Source organism: Desmodus rotundus, chromosome 9 (genome assembly GCF_022682495.2).
Source record: "Desmodus rotundus isolate HL8 chromosome 9, HLdesRot8A.1, whole genome shotgun sequence".
Lineage (NCBI taxonomy): Eukaryota > Metazoa > Chordata > Mammalia > Chiroptera > Phyllostomidae > Desmodus > Desmodus rotundus.
The window spans coordinates 70,024,763-70,046,512 of record NC_071395.1 but is presented as its reverse complement, the minus strand read 5'-3'; the positions used below and the strand labels follow the sequence as shown (position 1 = coordinate 70,046,512).

The 21,750-nt window shown below is 42.3% G+C and overlaps 1 protein-coding gene and 1 pseudogene across 2 annotated transcripts in view; both read left to right on the top strand.

Moving 5' to 3' along the window:
- Positions 1-21,750, top strand: part of GLP2R (glucagon like peptide 2 receptor) — a 68,119-nt gene that overhangs the window by 38,687 nt on the left and 7,682 nt on the right. For both annotated transcript variants that reach the window (XM_045199081.2, XM_024565051.3), the window contains exons 10-11: positions 8,921-9,009; positions 16,841-16,979. In XM_045199081.2, the coding sequence (XP_045055016.1) occupies positions 8,921-9,009; positions 16,841-16,979 (228 nt within the window). The remainder of the gene's footprint in view (positions 1-8,920; positions 9,010-16,840; positions 16,980-21,750) is intronic.
- Positions 19,080-19,850, top strand: LOC112308665 (synaptosomal-associated protein 23-like; annotated as a pseudogene).

Below are 21,750 nucleotides of genomic sequence, written 5' to 3'. Positions count from 1 at the left end.
ATCTGATAACACATTCTCTACTGTCTAGGGAGCCTTACATGTTTGGGGTCCTAAGTGCCCCCATCTGGTCACAGAATCCAAGAAGAGTTGGCTGGGTTCTTGAAAACTTTTCTCATTTGGCCCCTTTCCTGCTTATGCACAAATGATGGATAGCAACATCCAGTGATTGCTGACTCTTGTCTTGTGGGGAGCCAGGATGAACAGGGCCCCGTGGCCACCCAGGCTGACATTTCATCATTGCATGGCACTGAGGAAGCACTTCCTCCGTATGGCCTGCTGGCTGATGCCCATTTGCTACTGTGGTCTCCAGAAGACACAGAGCATAACAAATCAACCAGCTCCTCCTCAGAGCCCTTCATTTCTTAGAAGATAGCCTGATTGAAATTAACTTGCTGAAATATGTGTCTTTCCCCTTGAGGCCGACTTTCTAAGAAAAATACACAAGTTCAACAAATCACTAAGCCAAGGACACAGCATTTTCTGTTTGTGATGAAAAACAGATATCCCATTAAAAGAGATAAATCGCTTGGTTACACTTAGTTTGTATTTAAGTGTTCTGTTACTAAATATTCTTTGGCTGGGAATCTCCATCATTCCTGTTGGCTTGAGGATTAGATAGCCTCTTGCCTAAAACTCTAGCCTTTTAGCTTTAAGCAAATCGTAACAGGTATGTGTGGATCCTGTGATTGCATTTTCATATGTAGTTCGAGGGTTTGTTTCTAGACGGACATTAGGCTCGTGTGGACTCAATATCTGTAGAGACTTCACGCCATTGTCACTGAGTCGTAGTCTCTATCAGCTCTTTAACCATTGCAGAGAGGCATTCTTAAGTCTTTTCTTTTTTAAAATGTTATTTTTCAATTACAGTTTACATTCGGTATCATTTTGTACTGGTTTCAGGTATATAGCAAAGTGGTCCCCTGACATTTCAAGCACCCACCTGGCACCATACGTAGTTATCACAGTATTGCTGACTATATTCCCTAGGCTGTACACACCCCTGTGACTGCCAATTTGTCCTTCTCATCCCTTCACCTTTTTCACCCAGTGATGTGGACATCCACCTGCACTGTCCGCGGTGTTGTGGCAGAGACGAGACAAATTCACATGGACTACCGAGTCCTGTGGAGGAAAAGGGACGGCACGGCCACTCTCTCAAGAAAAGAGTGCGCAGACCCTTGCCTTGACAGGCTTTTATTGCTTTTCTGGGCACATTACACTGAGGATGGTCCTCATTTCCTATGCGCAGGTTCGCTTTAGGTGGTTACTTTCTACAGAAAACAAAGGAGAGGATGTTGCTAATTACATCAAAAAAGAAGGATATTTACAAATGTAAAGGGAAAAGTGGTTGAACTGGTTACACCCGTCCTTGGAAGGTTTAGCATAGATTTTAGGAAGTTAATTTAAAGATGTGCAGTAAATGTTTGCTGCCTCAACTCAGGGTGAGGGAGTTTTAGCAAAAAGCAAGTCTCAAAGTGGCCCAGTTACAATGCAGGCCTGATTCCCCACAGGAGAACCTATCTGTGGGCGTGGGTCCTGTGTGTGGACCTTGCTTTCCACTGGTTTTTCTGAGAGGGAGCTGGGCCCACACCACGCAGCACGGTCTCCTACAACCCGGTTCCCAAACTCCCCTCCCCTCTGACAACCACCAGTCCACTCTCTGTGTCTAGGAGTCTGTTTCTGTTTTGTTTGTTTTTGTTCTTCAGATTTCACATATAAGTAAAAAAATATATAGTACTTTGTCTGACTTATTTTAGTTAGCATAAGCCCTCTAGGTCCATCCACACTGTCCCAAATGGTAAGACTTCATTCTCTTTTATGGCTGAGCAACATTTCATTGTGTAAGTGTACCACTACTTTTTTATCCACTTGTCTGTCAATGGACACTTGGGCTGCTTCCATATCTTGGCAATTGTAAATAACACTGTAGTGAACACAGGGGTGCATGTATTCTTCAAATTAGTGTTTTGGGTTCCTTTGGATATATACCAGAAGTGGAATTGCCTGGGTCATAAGGCATTTTTTTTTTTGGAGAAACCTCCATTCTGCTTTCCACAGTGGCTGTACCAATCTGCATTCCCACCAGCAGGGCACTAGGGTTCCCTTTTCTCCACATCCTTGCCAACACTTGTTGTTTGTTGATTTATTGATGATAGCCATTCTGACAGGTGTGAGGTTATAGCTCCTTGTGGTTTTTATTTGCATTTCTCTGACAATTAGTGATGTCGAGCATCTTTTCATGTGCCTATTGGTTATCTGTATGTTTCTTTGTAGAAGTACCTATTCAGGTCCTCTGCCTACTTTTTAATTGAATTGTTTATTTGTTAGTTTTTTAGTGTTGAGTTGTCTGAGTTTTTATAATTTTTGAATATTAATCTCTTACTGAATGCATCATTGGCGAATATGTATTGGCGAATAGTAGTTTGTGTTTCTGTTTGTTGATGGTTTCGTTTGCTATGCAAAAACCTTTTAGTTTGATGTAGTCCATTTGTTTATTTTTTCTTTTGTTTTCTTTGCCCAACGAGACATATCGGGAATATATTGTTAAGAGAAATATCAGAGAGTTTACTATCTAAGTTTTCTTCTAGGACTGTTATTGTTTCAAGTCTTACATTTAAATCCTTAATCCATTTTGAGTTTATTTTTATATATGCTGTAAGAAGATGGTCTAGTTTCACTATTTTGCATGTATCTGTCTAATTTTTCCAACACTATATAATAAATTGCACTTGATCATGGAATATAATTTTTAACATATTGCTGGATTTGGTTTGCTAATATTCTGTCGAAGACTTTTGCATGTATGTTCACTATCTGGTTTTGGAAGTATGATAATGCTGGCCTTGTAAAATGAAAGATTGGGCATTTTCCCTCCTGTTGTACTTTTGGAATAGTTTGAGAAGGAGTGGTGTTAGCTCTTCTTTGAATGTTTGGTGGAATTCCCTTATGAAGCTGTATGGACCAGGACTTTCATTTGTTTGGAGTTTTTTGATTACTGCTTCAATTTTATTAGTTGTAATCAGTCTATTCAGATTTTGTGATTCTTCCTAATTCAGTTTTGCAAGATTGCATGTTTCTAGTAATTTATCCATTTTGTCAAGTTTATCCAGTTTGTTGGCATGTAATTGTTCATAATGGTTTCTTACAAACCTTTGTATTTCTTTGTTATCAGTTTTTATTTCTCCTCTTTCATATCTGACTTTATTTATTTGGGTCCTCTCTTTTTCTTGATGAGTCTGGTTAAAGACTTATCAATCTTGTTTTCCTTTTCAAAGAACTAGTTCTTGGCTTTATTGATCATTTGTGGGGTTTTTTAGACTCTATTTTGTTTATTTCTTATCTGATCTTTATTATTTCCTTTCTTCTACTCACTTTGGGCTTTTTTATTGTTGTTGTTCTTTTTCTAGTTCCTTTATATGTAAGATTAGATTGTTTATTTGAAAGTTTTCTTGTTTCTTTTGGTAGGCCAGTAATGCTATATATTTCTTTCTTAGGACTGCTTTGGCACATCCCATAGATTTTGGGGATGTTGTGTTCCCATTTTTACCTGTCTGATGGTATAGTTTGATTTTGTTTTTGATCTCATTGCTAACCCATGCATTGTTTAGTACTGTGTTATTTAGCCTCCATGTGTTATGTATTTTTTCAGTTTTTTCTTGTAATTATTTTCTAGTTTCAAATCATTGTGATTAGAGATGATACTTGATATGATTTCAATCTTCTTAAATTTATTGGGGCTTGTTTTGTGGCCTAATATGTGGTCTATCCTGGAAAATGTTTCATGTGCACTTAAAAAAATGTATATCCTGCTTCTTTGGGGGTGAAATGCTCTGAAAATATCAATTAAATTCTTATGGTCTAATGTATCACTTAAGGCTATTGTTTCCTTATTGATTTTTTGTCTGGAAGATCTATCCCTTGAGGTCAATGGAGTATTACTATTTCCTACTATGATTGTATTACTGTTGGTCTCACCCTTTAAGTCCACCAGTATTTGCTGCATATAATATGTAGGTGCTTCTATGTTGGGTGTATAAATGTTTACAAGGGTTGTATTTTCTTGTGGATCAAGCCCTTTAATATTATGTAATGTCCTTCTTCGTTTCTTATTATAGTCTTTGTTTTAGAGTCTATTTTGTCTGATATAAGTACTGCTACCCAGCTTTTTTTTCACTCCTATTTGCACAATATGTCTTTTTCCATCCTTTTACTTTCAGTCTGTGTGTGTTTCAGTCTCAAGTGGGTCTTGTGTAGACAGCATGTTTGTGGGGATCTTCTTTTCTTATCCATTTATCTACCTTATGTCTTTTGATTGGAACATTTAAGCCATTTACATTTAAAATGATTATTGATTATTGATAGGTATATATTTATTGCCAAATAATTGATTAGATCCTCTGCTTCCTCTAATCTGTTGTTGATTCCTTCTAGTGTATTCTTCATTTCAGATACTATATTCTTTTTTCCTGACTGGTTATTTTTTATGGTTTCTATGTCCTTTTTTATGTTTATTACCTTTTTGTTGAAGTTCTCACTGAGTTCATTCATTCTTCTCATAAGTTCCTTGAGCATCCTTATAATCATCGTTTTGAACTCTGCATCTGGTAGATTTCTTGCTTCCATTTTATTTAGTTCTTTTTCTGGGAATTTCTTCTGTTTTTTGTTTTTTTTTTCATTTGAGTCATAGTTTTTACCTCCCCATTTTGGCTGTCTCTCTATATTTGTTTCTGTGTATTAGGTAGATCCACATGTCTCCCAGTCTCAGCAAGGTGGTCTTATGTAGTAGGTGGTCTGTGGACTCAGGGTGCTGTCTCCCTGATCACCAGAGCTGGGCGCTCCAGGAACGTCTCTTGCATGGCTTATGTGAGCCCTCCTATTGTAGTTGAGTTTTGATTGCTGTTGGCCCATCTGTGCATGGGGTTGACCTTCAAGCTGGTTGACTGTGAGGGTTGACCCCAACCATAGTGTACAGACTTCTGTGTAGGGGGGTGACCCCATGAAGCAGATTTGCCCCAGCAGTGTCTGATGTTTGTCAAGACCTCCATTTGGGTGTGCTGCTTATAGAGCTAATTGGGTCATACTCTGATGTGGTCTAAACCCAGCCACTAGATGTGTTGGTTCTGAGACTTCTTGGGAGGGACTCCAGAGCAGGTCAATGTCAGATGCTGTCTGTGTCCAACACTGGGCAACCTGCTAAAAACTGTGAAGTCGTCCAGAGTTGGTAGCTGCCTGTGCTGGGTCTGTGTGCACGTGGGAAGGGCCAAGCTGCATATTGAGACCAGCTGTCACCAGTATCAGGCCTGGGATATGTTAGCAAAAGGCCCAAGATACTCTGAGATCTGCTTCCATCAGCTGGCTACCCATTGGCTTAGCCACTAAAATGCAAGTTGCATGAGGCAGGTTCTCAGTGAGTCACCAGGTAAGGATGAGTAGTGTCCACCAGGTTAATACAGATTCAAACTTGCACCAGTGCTGGGTCTGTGGCCACTCAGCAAAGGTCTCCAGGCACACCAAGGCCAGCTGCCACCTGTCTGAGGCCTATGAACTCTTGTGGTGGGGTGGGGTCTCAGGGAGTACCCAGGGTCGAGCCAGCAGAATCGATCAGGCTAAAGTAGATTGAGATTTGACTCTATGGAAGGAGGGCTTTGCGCAGCAAGGGTGACACCTGTCAGCCATAAGGGAGGATGTCCTTTGCCCTAAAGCCATGTAACTCAGCCTCTCCCTGTGTGTCTGGCACCCCCAAGCTTGCCCAGAATTTCTTGACAGTTTTTCAAAAAGCCTGCAATGTGGGCCCAAGCTGGCTTCCACCAGCAGATCCCACAGCTGTGTGTGAGTTTGGTAGGGTAAAGCTCCGAGGAGTCGGCAGGGTAAGGCTAGTGTTGCTCTCAGGGCCAATGCTAAATGGAGGAGAGTGCTTGACTCAGGAGAGTGGACAGCATGGGAGAGGGACTCAACACAAGGACACTGGTGGCTGTCCCTCCATCTAGCCCTCTCCCTGAAGCTACTCAACTTGGTCTCTCCCTATATGACTCCTGTCCCCTCTGAGTCACTGTTCCTCTGCCAGAGCCCAAGATGAATGCCACAAGTGAGATAGTGTGCACTGGTCCTCTAAGAGGGTGCTTGTGTTTCCAGTAGTATTTGTCTCACCTGGGAAGACAGAATCCTTGCAGATTTTCACAGCCACATGTTATGTGGGCTCCTCTTCCTGGCACTGCTGCTTTGGGCTGAGGAGCCTGCCATGGAGTTGAGACCCCACTCTACTCAGCGAGGGACCTCTGCCACTGAGATATCCATCCAAATTCTCAACGGCTGAATGTGATTGCAGGGCCGGACCTTTTTACGTCTCCACCCTACATACCAGTTTTGACATGGCTTCTTTTGTACATTTGGAGTTATAAGACTTCTGTTCAGCTAGTCTTCAGATGGTTATCCAGGTTGATTTTTCTATAATTTAGTTGTAATTTTGATGTAGTCCTAGGAAGAGGTGAATGTAACTTCTACCTACTCCACCATCTTAGATCCTCTCCCTTGAATCTTTTCAATTTAAAAAATTACTACAACCAAAACCCTTTTGCTGCCCTGCAGATAAAAGTGGGGAGACATTATTTCCATTCTGCATCCCTTGCCAACTACTGTTCCATTAGTCTGCTTTCCCTTGCAGCCAAACCTCTTAAACATGGTTTACATTGGCTGTCTCCCCTCCTCACATCTCATTCACAAAACAAAGCCTGGCAGTCTGGCTTGTGCTCCCACCTGTGGACTGCAGCTTCTCTTTGGGAACTCCTTATTGCTAAATGCTGCCTTATTTTGTTTAAATTTCATGTAGTCGTCAAACCTTCTTAAAACTCTTCCTGTTTTAAGCTACCAGGATACCCTTTCCTTTTGGCTCACTCCAATTGCCCTAGCTGCTCTTTCTCAGTTTTGTTTGCTGACTCTACTTCCTATACCTTTCTCTCTATTACAAGGCAGTTCTCTTAATACTCCTTTTTTCCCTGTTTGCACAGTGTCCCTAGATAATCTTGCCTACTCCAGTGGCCCCATGCTCTGGCTGGGACCTCTCTGCTCAGGTCCAGAAAGAAATATCGTACTGCCTGGGATATCTTGTGTCCAAACTTCCTGGACTTCTCCCTCTTCTCCCTCCATGCTCTTCTTCCTCCATGTGGTCATTCTCTTGGTGAATGGCACTACCACACATTTGCGATCTACTGAGAAACTTTGGGGTCATCTTTTACCCCCAAAGGGTAAAGGTCATTTGACTGTTTACCCTTTACAAAGGTCATTTGACTCATACTCCTTAGTAATTTTGAATCCATCTTCTCCTTTCCATCACTGATGCACCAGGGCTATTGCTTTACTTCACTTTTGCATCATCCTCCCCCAGGAACTCTGAAACTGCTTCTCAAGTAGCCCCTCCTTCTCCAGTCCGCCTTCATCCAATCCGTTCTCCACAGTGGTGCCAAAATGATCTTTCTAAAATTCAGAATGAAAATCTGATCTGGTCACTTGCTTGCTTAAAATTTACCAGTGGCTTTCTGTTGCTTTTGAAAGAAAACCCAAAGTCCTCAGTGGGACCATGAAAGGCTCTGCAGGAAGTGATCCTCCCTCTATGTCTGTATCACTCCTCACAAACCTTGTTCTCATTCTCTGAGCCCTACCCACACTCAGCCACTTGCTCTTCTGCCTCTTCAGGAGACTTGTGATTTCTCAAGAGGTTGCTGTCAAGATGTTGGCTAGGACCACAACCACATGAAGGCTTGACTAGGGCTGGAAGATAAGCTTCTAAGGTGGCTCATACATGTGGCTGGCAAGTGATGCTTATTGTTGTAGGAGAACTCAATTTCCCCATGTGGGTCTCTCAACAGGCTCCTTGAGTATCCTCACCACAAGGCAGATGGCTTTCCCCGGAGTGAGCAATGAGTGAGGAGAGGCAGAGAGAGAAAGAAAGAGATAGAGAGAGATGGGTAGGGGAGGGAGGAAGTGGGAGAAGGAGGGATAGGGAGGGAGACAGAGAGAGGGAATGAGAGGATATGGGTAGATAGACAGATGATAGATACCAGGTGAAAGTCATCCTTTCGAGGACCTAGCCTTAGAAGTCACATAGTGTCACTTTCACCGTATTTTTTCATTAGATGCAAATAACTAAATCTGGTTCACACTCCAGAGGGAAGGGAAATATTAGGCATAGCTGTTTGATGGGAAAGGTGTCAAAGAATTTGTAAACATATCTTAAAATTTCTACCAAGGCTGATAATGGAGAGCTGAATCTTCCTAGTTCCTACAGTTGTGGAAAGTAGACTGGGTAGTAGAGAACATACACTTTCCAATGAATTCTGTGGCAATAACAGGACATCAGATTGGATGCCAATAGTGCTAGAGTTCTTCAAAGAAGGGAAGCTGTGTGTCATTTTTTTTTAAGTGAAGGGAGTTTTGTAATCAGATAAGTCTAGATTTAATTACTGACTCAGTCCCTTACTAGCCTTGCGACATTGGGAATTGTACTTGTCTCCTCTGTGTCTGTTTTCTCATAGTATAATGTCATAAAAATAATGTGGCTTCCTCAGAGGGTTATTGTGAGGGTTAAATAAAATAATGTATGGGAAGTTAGCCAATACCTGGCCTGGTAAGTACTCAATAAATATTAGTTGATAATGATAATGTAAGTGTCCATCTGCCTTTCTCAGATGATAATGGACATCCCTAAGGCAGAAGAATAAACTAAATGGCTTTTCAGGATCCTTTCCAGGCTTCCAGTTGAGATGGCCTTAGGGAGAGAGGGGATTACTACAAGTGTTTACTACCTGACTGGCTAGTGCCACATTACCCCTCGCTTACATGAACAAGGAACTGAGGGCCAGGCCCAGAATGGTATTCATAGCCATATGGAATCCATCGCTTACCCATGTCTGCTTTGTTTTTCAAGGTCAATTTCTTCTTCTTCCTGAAAATTCTCAAGCTTCTCATCTCTAAGCTCAAAGCCCATAAAATGTGCTTCAAAGACTATAAATACAGGTGAGTGGCCTGAGGTCAGTGTCCAATAGTCTAAGATTGTTTTGACCCCTTGTGGCTGTTCTGACCAATGTCCTGGGGAGGGGAAATGAGTTTAGTACAGGGGTATCAGGGAGAGTCCTTCTGAACAAAGTATCGTGGGATCAGGTAGGACTTTTGCCAATGGTGACGACTTCCTGGCCCCATGGAAAGGAAGTAAGTGGTGAGTTGTCAAGGACCTACACTCTCCCACAGTAGGAAACTGTTAACATGCTCCTAAGAATGGATGGTTTGTAGGGAAAGGAAAGGGTCACACAAAGGGAAATTAGATAGTTGCCAACCTTTGGGAGGGATTTGAGGTCACAGAATAAGGACATGTTCATAACTCAGAAGCGAATCTTTGAGTCTTTTTGGAACTTTGGGATTTAAGACCACCAACTTTATGTCTCTTCACAGTCACTCTTTCTTTGTGACTTGCCTTTGCTATATCCCATCTGCTGCTTTCCACAGTGACAGTAGCCTCAGTTCACAGCAAGTCAGACCATGGGTACCGAGGAGGCACTGCTGTAAATACAAATGCATGAATGAGTGAGCAAATGCCTGAATGAATGGCACAGAAAGACCCCTCCTTCCTTTTTCAGTTACTCTTTACTGTCTATGGGATGTGTCCACCTCAGCAGGGCTCTTACGGAAGGAGTGTTTTAACCCAAACGAGTAACTCTTGGGGTAGGGATTGTAGCCCACCAGGCAGGACAGAGGTGGATGTATGCAAGAGGATGGCTGTAGCTCTGCTTCTCACTCTTTCTCGGGCCACTGTGGGGCCTGACTCAGATGTGCTGGGAGGACAGTTTTTCCACTCACCTGATAAACATTTGATGAATATCTACAATGTGCCTGAAACTGTGCTTGGAACAAAAGCTAGATATGATGTGGACCCTGTTTGCGAGGAGCATGCATTCTAACATGCCAAGGACTGGGATGCTGGTGTGGAACACGAGTCAGGAGAGCTGGTGCTGGCTATGACCCCAGTCTCATGGACTGACCCCGGACAAGTCACTTGGCCTCTTTGGGTCTGTTTTCTGCTGTATAAAGTGAAAGTCCACACCAGCTCCACCTCCTGCTCATTATGAGGATAAATGGAGGTCCTAGACACAGGTCTCCCAATCTAATAGGATGCAGGCAGTGGTATTTGCCCAGGATCCAGACCCCAAATCCTATCTACCTAAAGCCCTCCCTCCAGGGGGTCAGAAGGATAAACATACATGGTTCAGGACTGGGAAAATATATACTGTAGTTGGCCCAAGTATTTTGCAAACAGCCCCTAGCCTCAGGACACTTGGGCTGGTCTGGACCACATAGAGCCTCTCTGTCTCTCTTGGTGTCTCTGATAGAGCCTCCAAGTGGTTGACAGCTTCTTTGGATCTTTTTACGAAGGCTCAGCTTCTCTTACCACACTCTGAAAGTGGTAGTCCAAGGCCAAGAGCAGAAGTGCTCTAGTCTACTCTATGTGGGTCCATTCAGGGGAGCAGTTCTCTTACTAGCCAGGCTCAGAGGAAACCCAGGCACCTGGGAAACCCAGTAGAGGACAGCATTCTGAGAAGACAGAAATAGGAGCAGACAAATGCCAAAGCACCACTTTCTACAAAGACAGAGCCTAAACCCTGCTATTCTATGCCCCTAAAGCCCACCATGTACCACTTGGTCTTCCCATGCTCCAGACACACAACAGTCCTTGAAGTAGCTTTCCATCCTGGCTGCTCCTAAGCATCTCCTGACAGTCAGCCTAATGCACAGGCTGATGAGTCCCTCCACTGAGCATTCTGACTCAGTGGGGGGCATTGGATCAGATGAGAAACAAGGCATGGCCTTTTCTGGCTGGGCCATGGCAAATATGTTTCTAAGCCACCTTGATATACCTTTTCCAAGGTCTCCTTTACAGTTATCCAAGAGAGTGGTTTCCAAATTTTTCTGATCATGCATCTCTAACAGTAAAGACATTTTGAGCATGACCCTCACCATGTATGCATATGGTCTGCTGATCTATTATATGAATCATAACATACATCAAACAATGGAAAATTATAAAGGGTGGGTGAAAATGAATATACATAGAACTTCTACTACCTTCTTTTATTATATTTTCTTCCAATACCAAGTGGATCGCCTTGCACAGCCCTGGAGTGTGACACCCCATTAGGAACCAAGGATTTAGGGAAGTATAAATAAAGACACTGGGGAGACCCTCATGGCTGAGCAGTGATTTTGCATGGCTATTTTGGGGAGAGAAAGAGGAGCCCTGCCTGACATATAAAACGTGTTTGAAAACTTCCTTTTCCTTTCCCCACCCTTGTATGGGGAAAAACCTTGAAAAGAGGAACCTGGTGCAGGCTTACCTAGGGGCCTCTCAGGATGAGACACCTCATCTTGGCAAGTTTGCCACCACCTGGGGACTGTACTGGGGACCTATGAGTGTGCCCAAGTGGCTGAGACTTTGGAGGGCTGATGCCAACAGAACTCACGAGATGCTAAAATGTAAGCCAGACTATACAACTATTCATTCTTAGAGACTGTGGAAGATGTAGGTTGAGGGGGGGGAGCTTCTCCTAGTTACCCTGGTCTTTGTAAAGCTGACACTTTACAAAGATCCAAAAACTTAGAGGAGAACATAGGCAGGAAAACCTCAGATATTCCATGCAGCAATATTTTCACTGATATGTCCCCTAGAGCAAGGGACATAAAGGAAAGAATAAACAAATGGGATCTCATCAAAATAAAAAGTTTCTGCACAGCTAAAGAAAACAACATGAAAATGAAAAAGAACCAACCATATGGGAAAACATATTTGCCAATGATACATCAGACAAGGGTTTGATCTCCAAAATATATAAAGAACTCAAATGTCTCCACTCTAAGAAGACAAGCAATCCAATTAAAAAATGAGCAAAGGACTTGAACAGACACCTCTCCAAGGAAGACATACAGAGGGTCCAGAGACATATGAAAAGATGCTCAGTATCTCTAGCTATCAGAAAGATGCAAATTAAAACCACAGTGAGATACCACTTCAAACCGGTGAGAATGGCCATCATAAACAAAGCAACAAACAACAAATGTTGGAGAAGGTGTGGAGAAAAGGGAACCCTAGTGCATTGTTGGTGGGAATGCAGACTGGTGCAACCACTATGGAAAACAGTATAGAATTTCCTCAAAAAACTAAAAATGGAACTGCCTTTTGACCCAGCAATTCCACTGCTTGGATTATATCCTAAGAACCCTGAAACACCAATCCAAAAGAACCTATACACCCCAATGTTCATAGCAGCACAATTTACAATAGCTAAGTGCTAGAAGCAACCTAAATGCCCATCAGTAAATGAATGGATCAAAAAACTATGGTACATTTACACAATGGAATTCTATGAGCAGAAAGAAAGAAGGAGTTCCTACCCTTTGTGACAGCATGGATGGAACTGGAGAGCAGAGCATTATGCTAAGTAAAATAAGCCAGGTGGTGAAAGACAATACCATATGATCTCACCTTTAACAGGAACCTAATCAACAAAATGAACAAGCAAGCAAAATATAACCAATGACACTGAAATTGAGAACAGGCTAACAGTGACCAGAGGGGAGAGGGGAGGGGATTATAAGGGAAAAGGGTGAAGGTTTTGCAGGAACAATTATAAAGGACACATGGACAATAACAAGGGGGGGGGGGGTGGAAGCAGGGGAAGGAGGTGGGGAGGGAAGGAGGAAAGGCAGAAAACTGTACTTGAACAACAATTAAAAAATGTTGGAAAAAAAATCCAGAACCAGATAGTGGTCACTAGAATGTTACTAGTGATCACATCCTCCAAGTAGAGTGATTAGTGATGAAGGATCCTTGCTGGTGGCCTGAGAAACCACTACTGGCCTGGGCTGCCACCCACCTGGTGGGAGGGAAGTTCATTCCCCAGTCTCCACAGACGGGGCCGGTAAATACTGAGAAATTCCTGCTTTTTTGTGATGTTTCCTGCCACTTTGGTTGGCCACTTGCCTTCTGTTTACCGACTCCTTCTCCATGCAGAGTACAAGGCAATTGATTCACTTATGCTATTAATTAGCAAAATGTTGGGGCCCTATCTCTCAGGACACATCCAGGCCACCTTATTTCACTCCTGGGCTGGTGACTCCTACAGCAGCCATGAGCACATTTGCCCAAGCAGTGCTGACTCCCTCATTTCCAAGTTCAGGGAGGACTGCTTCCTGCCACCTCTGTGGGGCATCGGCATCCCCAGCTCGCCCTGCCTTCCTCCATGCTGGAAGGGTCTGCTCTTCTGCCCGCCCATGTTTGTTTCCCATTAGAGCCCTCTGCTAGGTAGGGTAGGCGAAGGGGTGTGGGCAACAGGGCCTACTGCAGTTTTGACAACTCTGGTAGGAACAGTCCCACCTCCAAGTTTCCTAGATTTTTGAGAACTTTCAGAACATAGCTCTCAAGATTTGGTCCCCCTCCAGGAGTCTATTTTAGGAAAGTTTAAATTAAACACATTTAAGCTTTGCCAAAGAGGCAAGTTACTAGGATCTGGGGAACCTTCTGTGGTCCTAGCCCTCATGTGTAGGCTTGTACTGCTCCAGTGGAGGAAACTGTAGCCAGCCCATCTGTTGGGGCTGGAGGGGAAGGGCCATGCCAAGGCTGAATGAAGGCAACGGCCCTGGGATGCAGACAGACACCTGCAGACCCTCAGTGTGGTTGGACATCTCTGTGCCTTGTGGCTCCAGCATGGAAGGGGCTCACTTTCCCTAGATAAACAGTCTCAACTGTCCGTGGGATGTGTGGGGCAGAGCTCTGAATGAGTTTATGAAGGAGAATCATTTTTTATTTATTTATTTATTTATTTTTTAGGAGAGTCATTTTTTAACATGCTAAGCCCAGTAGCTTTTTCCGAAAGGACTTTCTGGTGGGCAACTGAAGATGAAAAATGTCACAAATGGAAGTAAAATTGATCAAAATCATTGAGGTTGTAAGCAGCTTGAGGGCGGGGATGGCTTCTTTCAAAATAGAGCTAGCTAAATTTTAGTGATCATTCATTGCATATCAGACACCATTTATTCTGAGGGTTTACCATGTGTTAATCCTTACCATGATGCTGTCAGATAGTATTATTAGTAATATTTTAGTCTTATTTCATTATTTTATATTACATTCTTATTTGTATAATCCTCATTTTTACTAATAAAAAGGTTAAATAATTTGCCCCAAGGCCACATTGCTAACCCTTGGAAGCACTGGGATTTGAACCCGGGTCCCAGATATTCTCCTGTCCTTGACCCCAGCTCCCCACCACCCACTGTACTGTCTCATGTGCTATAGCAGATGTAAATATTTACTGAATAGTTAAATGACTGCAATAAATTAAGCCATTTAAATAAACAAATGAATAAAGATGAAAAATAAGCATAAACCCAGTTCATAAGAGTAAACTGATATAGATATTTATGGATTTTTATCTAAACAGGGACACAAATAGTCCTTTGCTGAGAGAAGTTAGGATGAAGTGAGGAGTGAGCAATCCCTTCTGACATCCATCCCAAGACATGATGGTTATTAAAATGATCCAGAACTTCACAAAATGCTGGTCATTCTTTAAAAATCATCCCACTCTAAATGTGGGATGTTGGATTGGATCCTGGTACGTGAAAAGAACATTAATGGAAAAACTGGTGAAATTTGAATACAGTCTGGAGTAAAGTTGTTAGTCACATACCAGGGTTGGTTTCTCAGTTTGGATAAATGTATTGTGATTATGTAAGATTTTAACATCAGGGGAAACAGAGTGAAGGGTATCTAGGAACTCCGTGTACTATCTTGGCTACTTTTCTACATATCTAATGTTATTCTGAAATAAAATGTTTATTTCAAAACATAATTGCTGTAACAAGGCCATGAGAATAAGCTGATGGTGAGACACAGGTCCGTGTGTGAGAATGTAAGCGTCGCACCTCAAACGCTTGCAGGCGCCCAGCAGGCTGCTTGGGGGTTGGAAAGCACATGTTCCCTCGAAAGGGACCCCCACCGTCAGGCTGTTGCTGATGATTGCCAAGCAGGAATTTGGTCCCCATTTTTCAAAAGAAGCTGCAAATCTGGATATTATTGCTTAAAATCTCCTTATCATTTAAAGGTGGCTTCAGTAACAAAAATCACTGCCTAGCAGAAACAGAAAATGTCTGGAGGTCAAATACAGCTCACATCACCATTTTGCAAGCTCCAAGCTAACAGGTTTTAAAACACTCCTGGAAATTAAAAACTACAAAAAATCTGTCTTGAAATAGTCTCTCCTTGGGAACACCTTGCTGTTGCTTAGCTAGTGAGTGCTGCGTGGGTGGATCTGAGAGCAGGAGTGCACGCCAGCTTGGCACAGGCGAACCACGTCCCCAGGGCTTGTGTCTCAGACTCCCCACTCCTCGGCCTCTCCTTGATGGTCCAGGCCATGGGCAGAGCCCACGTGCCTGGGTGGAGTCCCTCTTTCTGGTGACTCCTGCTTAGCTCTTACTGGCTTTAGGTCCTTTTAGGGCACAAAGGTGAGTTGTTTGCTTCCTTGATGACCCTGAAGTTGAATGGCTCTCACAAAACCAGTATTCATAGTAAGCGCTGCTTTCTCTTGGAGAGAGGTATGCCTTCCTGAAGACACTGCCCACGAGCTGCTCCTCCGCAATTTCTATGTCTTTCATTCCAGGGGGTTGGGGGGATACCTCCTAGTCTGATCCTTCAAGAAAGTAAGTTGGGCTAAAAATACTCATTACAATTAAGCTTTTTCCCCAATGTCTATAAAACAGTAGCTTTGATTGTACCCTGAGTATGAGTCACCCTTGCTAATGGAATCAGTTTTAAATCTAGAAGCAGCTCAATGGTAAAGAGCAGTTGTTTCCAAATGTGGCTGCTTGTCAGAAGCCCATAGGGGAATTCCTCAACAATGCACCTTTCCAGGACCCAGACTCCGGAGGTTCTGATTCAGAGAATCGCCCCAGAGGCCAGGAAGATGTGTGTGTATAGCTCTGTGAGGCATTCCAGTAGCAAATACTCAGCCATGTTTGGGAACCACCGCTATGTGATGTGGAATGTGTGGGCCCCAGCTGTGCACTTTGCACGTGGGTGGTACAAAGGAATGTTTGTCTTTTTGTGTGCGGTGTATACAGCAGGGAGTTCCACACAGCACTTTTTATGAGGAGGGTCATTTTCTCATTTCCTGTGCCCTCACCATCACTGGGGCTGAGGGGCCTCATGGGGGATGATGGGGGAGCCCCGCTCGGGGTGTGCAGGGCCTGAGTGTGAAGTCAGATGCCCCGCTTCCAGGTGGGTATTTGGTGCTTAGTGGCTCTGTGGCCCTGGACAAGAGTTATTCTGCCTCCTTCTCTGCTCAGTAAGGCACTGACACTGGGAGTCCTGACAGAGATAGAGACAGAGACAGAGGCAGATGCATAGACAGAGGCACCAGTGAGCCAGGTAATAAGACACTTGTCAAACCTGGAAGAGGTGTAGCGCCCCAGGGTGATAGCCATGTGCATGGAAATGTATCCATCAGGCAAAATGTAGGTATATCTGTAGATATATCATAATCTATATGGGGGGACTCATTCATTCATTCATTCATTCAATTCACATTTTCTGAGAATCTGCCATGAGTCAGGTGTTGGGATACACCGAAGGACAAGACCACACTGGCCCTTAAGGTATTCAATGTGTAGTCAAGAAAACAAACTGGAAAATCAATTGTTTATCAATATGATAATGGCTATAATAAAGGCATGCCCAGAAGAGCAGGAAGTGTTGCTTGTTCCCAACGTGGCCCTCATGATAGTTATTTGGTTGTTGTTGCAGGTTGGCAAAATCAACGCTGGTTCTCATTCCTTTATTGGGTGTTCATGAGATTATCTTCTCTTTTGTCCCTGATGATCAAATTCAAGGATTTTCAAGACTTATACGACTCTTCATTCAGTTGACTCTGAGCTCCTTCCATGTAAGTAAGCATCTGAACCAGGATGCCTTGGCCTTGGAGAAAACAAAATGCCCTTGATCCAAAAAGACTCAAAATTGAGAAAGCGCACAGGTGGAAACAAGAGTTCTAGAATCAGCAGGCTTTATCAGAGAGAGCTTCTGGCATTAGAAGGGAGTGTAGATGGACAGGTTGCTTTGATCCTGCCAGCATGATGTGGTGGCTAAGCAGTGAAAAGTGGTCTGTTTCCTGGGCTGTAATCGTTGGTGTGACTCAGGATCATATTAACTGTGTTAACATGAAGCCTTTTATTAAATGCCTATTTTTGCTGGGTTCTCTGCAGAGCATTGTGCAAAATGAACGTTGTATTTACCGCAGGTGGTGTACTCAGAACACAACACAACCTCAGCAGGGACCAATGGGTTGAGACCAGAAGGCTCTTAAACCTTGACGAATGTGTGGGGGCTGAAATAAGAACCAGGAGGCCAGCTGTGGTTTATTTACCTGGGTATTTTAATTAGCCATTGCTTAAATTGTTATCCATTATCCAGTAGCTTAAAATGACAGTAATTATTTTTATTCTCATGATTCTGGGAGTCAGAAATCCGGGTATGACATGACAAAGATGGCTCACCTCTGCTCCATGTGATGCCTCCTGGCTGAAACTTACAAGACGGCTTCTGCACTCCTATGTCTGGCTCCTAAGCTGGAAAGACTCGGATGACTAGGGCTGGTGGGAGTGGCTTTATTTGGGTCAAGTTTCTGGGGCTTCATTTCTCACTGTCAACTACATTCCTCAGTCCCACGCTGTCTTAGGGCCTCTCACTCTCTGCATGTTCTCTCTCCATGGTTTCTCTAGCAGGGTAGCTGCACTTCTTATGGCAGTTCAGGGCTCTCAAGAGCCCAAAAGCAGGAGCTTCCAGGCCTTCTAAATGTCTAGACCTTGAACTTGCATAGTGACACTGCTACTTTCCACTATTTAAAGCAAGTTTATTTAAAGACCCAGCCTCAATTGAAGGGGAGGAGACTGCATGTGGCATGAAAACTGGGAGGTATGGCTCATTAGCAAAGGCCACTGTGCAAAAGACTACCACAAATAGTGTAGACACAGCAAAGGCCCCGTGCAGTAGTAATATTGGATTTAATCCTCTTAAAATGCTACTCTAGTAGGTGGATATCCGGAATGGAGAAGAAAGAAGCTTGGCAAATCCTGTCTGCAAAAATCAAATATAAAATTGGACATAATTGTCAATAATATCCATTTCAGGACCCTGGAAATCAATCAAAGGCATCCTAAAGATTGAGCTGAGTTTATTCAAGAAAAATTAATGAACCTGAGTAAAAGCAGTGGTAATCTTTTTTTTTTTTTTTTTCTGAGACTGTTCTTGCCCTCCAGCCCCTCCTCCATCAATGAGCAAATTCTAGTGAAAACTAGCAGCTTCACTGGAGAAAGGGGCTGGCTTGGTGTAGATCAGACAGCAGAAAAAGCCCATTCCCCTGGGTGTTGTCAGATACAGCAATGCTCTTAGTGGCAAAAGAACAAGGAAAGACAATGTCACAGACTGAGACTGTGATCTTAGTTGGGGCAGAGAGTCTCAATATCAATTAAGGTGGCAGAAGAAAACATCAGTGAACTTAAAGATAGTTTATTTATGATTACCCAGGTTGAGAAACAGAGGGAAAAGAAATGAATAAAAATAACAGAGCTTCAGTGATCTGTGAAATGCCATCAAGAAAATCAACATGCATGTATGGGAGTCCCAGGAAGAGAAGGGAATTAGAAAAAGGTAGAAAAGTCATTTGGAGAAATAATAGTTGAAAACTTTCCAAATTTGATGAAAAACACTAATCTAGACCTCCAGGAAGGTCAGTGAGCTCCAAATAGCATAAAACAAAGAGTTTCACAGCTAGAAACATTAGAGTTAAACTGTTGGAAGGCAAACACAAAGAGAAAATAACTGAAAATAACAAGAGGAAATGACTGATTCCATCTGGGGACCAACAACACAATCATGGCGACTGTGATCAGGAACAGTGGAGGCCAGAGCTGCCATGGCCAGAGAAGAGTGACCAGAACTGCTGGAATATCCACATTTCAGTTTCTGTGCCTCTCAAGAGTTTTAATTCATCACGGATAATCTGTCATCAGAAGAAATTCAGTTGAGGGCTCAGCAGGTTATTGATGAGTGTCTAGAAAGTGTAAGGAGAATCCTGGGTTTAGCCACTGAGTCTCAGGATGCAGGAATCAAGACTGTCACTATGCTGGATGAACAAGAACGACTAAACCACATAGAAGAAGGCATGGACCAAATCCATAGAGACAGAGTGAGGCAGAGAAGACTTTAACAGAACTCAACAAGTGCTGTGGCCTTTGTGTCTGTTCATGTTACAGGACAAAACACCTTGAGACTGCTAAGTCTTCTAAGGCAACATAGGGAGATCGCAGAGACAACTCTTCTAGCAATGTTGGCTCTAAGCAGCCAGGCCGAGTGACAAATGATCAGCCTCAGCAAGCAACCACAGGAGCAGCCAGTGGTGGATATGTTAAACATATAGCAAATGATGCCAGAGAAGGTGAAATGGAAAAGAACCTGACTCAAGTGGGCAGTATCCTGGGAAATCTAGGAAACACGGCCCTGGACATGGGCAATGTGATCGAGGCTCAAAATCGACAGATAGACAGGATCGCAGAAGAGGCCGACATCAGCAGCGATCGTGTCGAAATTGCTGATGTCGGAGTAAGACACGCATTGACATCTAAAGTCCTGCTGTACTTCTTCAGCATTTACTTACTTGCCTCACTCTTCCCTCAGAGTCAGCGCCTTTTCAGAGTTTGAAAGTTTGGTTCCACACTCTTCTAATCAGGAGATACTGTGGAAGAAGGGCAAGGAGTAACTGCCCCTCTGTTTTCTATTTTCTCTTTTTCCCTTGAGAATAGGCTGTTGCTCAGCGTTCCTTCTGGTATTTTCTCAGTTTATGCTCTTAGCTTGGTTATTTTACATCATACATAGCATTGTTTTTCACCCTCCTCATTTACGATAATAGGTTCTCTGCTTTCAAGATTTGGAGGTATTGCCAAAGACAGCCCTGAAAAAGGAAGCTGGAGGCAGGGGTTGGGGAATGTGAGGAGAAGCAAGAGATAAGAAGTTGTTGCCTCAGTAACACCTTCAGGCCACAGAGCAAAAAGTTGCATTGCCACAGTAAAGATCCAGTTGTGTTTAGATTTTAATTTGAGTTGCAGTTATTGCCAATTTAGGCTCATACTTGGTTTTGGAGTTTTTATATACAATATTTTTTTATACATCACAACTTTACAACCTCTGCTTTAAAAAATTATAGAATGACTTTTCTTAAAATTAGCTTAATTCCTGAACTCTTAATGATTCTTACAAGTACATAGATTCTGTGATCACATTTCATATTGCACCATGCAGGAACACTTTGTACAAATGTATGGCTTTTTATTTTCATATTAGCATCATGGTTCCAATTCAAGCCTATTAACCTCATTAACCTTCAAAGACTAAATTTGTCATTAGTCTTTGAAGAAAAATACATAAATATGTATGTGTATCATGAGAATTTCTTTCTAAAGCAGAGCTTAAATTTTGGAAGGGAAGTTTGACAAAATACATCATGTGGTTTCAGATTTACCTCAATGTCGAGAATTATGTTTAAATACGAAAAAACGAACTTGTTTTGATCTCAGGTAGAAATATCATTAGATTGCTTTGAGTTTTATGTAGACGTGTAGACTTTTAAAAAGCTAGAATTCTGTTTAACTAAAAGTAATTTGGAAAACGATGTCTTTGGCTTGATTATTGGTGATTGCACTATCACTCTTAGCCTTGTGTATTGAACTGTGTTCAGAATTATGCTTATTTAGATCCTGAACAGTGTTATGAGAATCTGATTGGTATTTGTCACCTTTATTTAAGAACTAGTGCCTGCACACATCAAACCTATTGATGTGGATTGTTTAACCAATAACCACTGCTTGATCTTTACAGTTAAATGTTGTAACTGGAAGAAAGAGAGAGAGAGAGAGAGAGAGAGAGAAGAAAGAAAGAAAGAAAGAAAGAAAGAAAGAAAGAAAGAAAGCAAGCAAGCAAGCCCAAAGCAGTGGAATGACATAACAAAATGCTGAAAGACAACATAATTTAATCCAGTATTCTATATTTAGCAAAAATTATACTTTGAAATTAAGGGAAAATAAAGACATACTCAAATAAACAGACACTAAGAGAATTTATTCCCAGCAACCCTCCTTAAGAGGAGTGTCAGGGACAGTCTGTCAGGTGGAGGAAAATGACAGGAGTCATTGATAACCCAAATGTGAATGAAGAAGAGCAGTAGAAGAGGTAAACACATGGGCAAATACGAAAGATGTAAATATATATTTTTCTATTTTATTCAACTGGTTTTCAAAACATAAGATTTAATAAGATAATTATAAACTTTATTATTGCTATCAATTATATTATATAACAATCTAATATCTTATAATAATAATAGCACAAAAGAATAAGGAAGAATAGAGCTGTATTGAAGATGTTTCTATATTTTACCAGAATTGTTAGTATTAATATGAAATAGCTCATGACTAGTTAAGATGCATGTTGTAACCTCTGGTACAAAACCAGGAAAGTAACTAAAAACATATAGTATGAATACCAAAAGAGGAATTAAAATGGTATGCTAGAAAATATCTGTTTACCCCCAAACACTTCTGATCTCACTGAATCCTCACATTATCTTGTGAGGGAGAAAGTATTGTGCCGTTTTAAAAATGAAG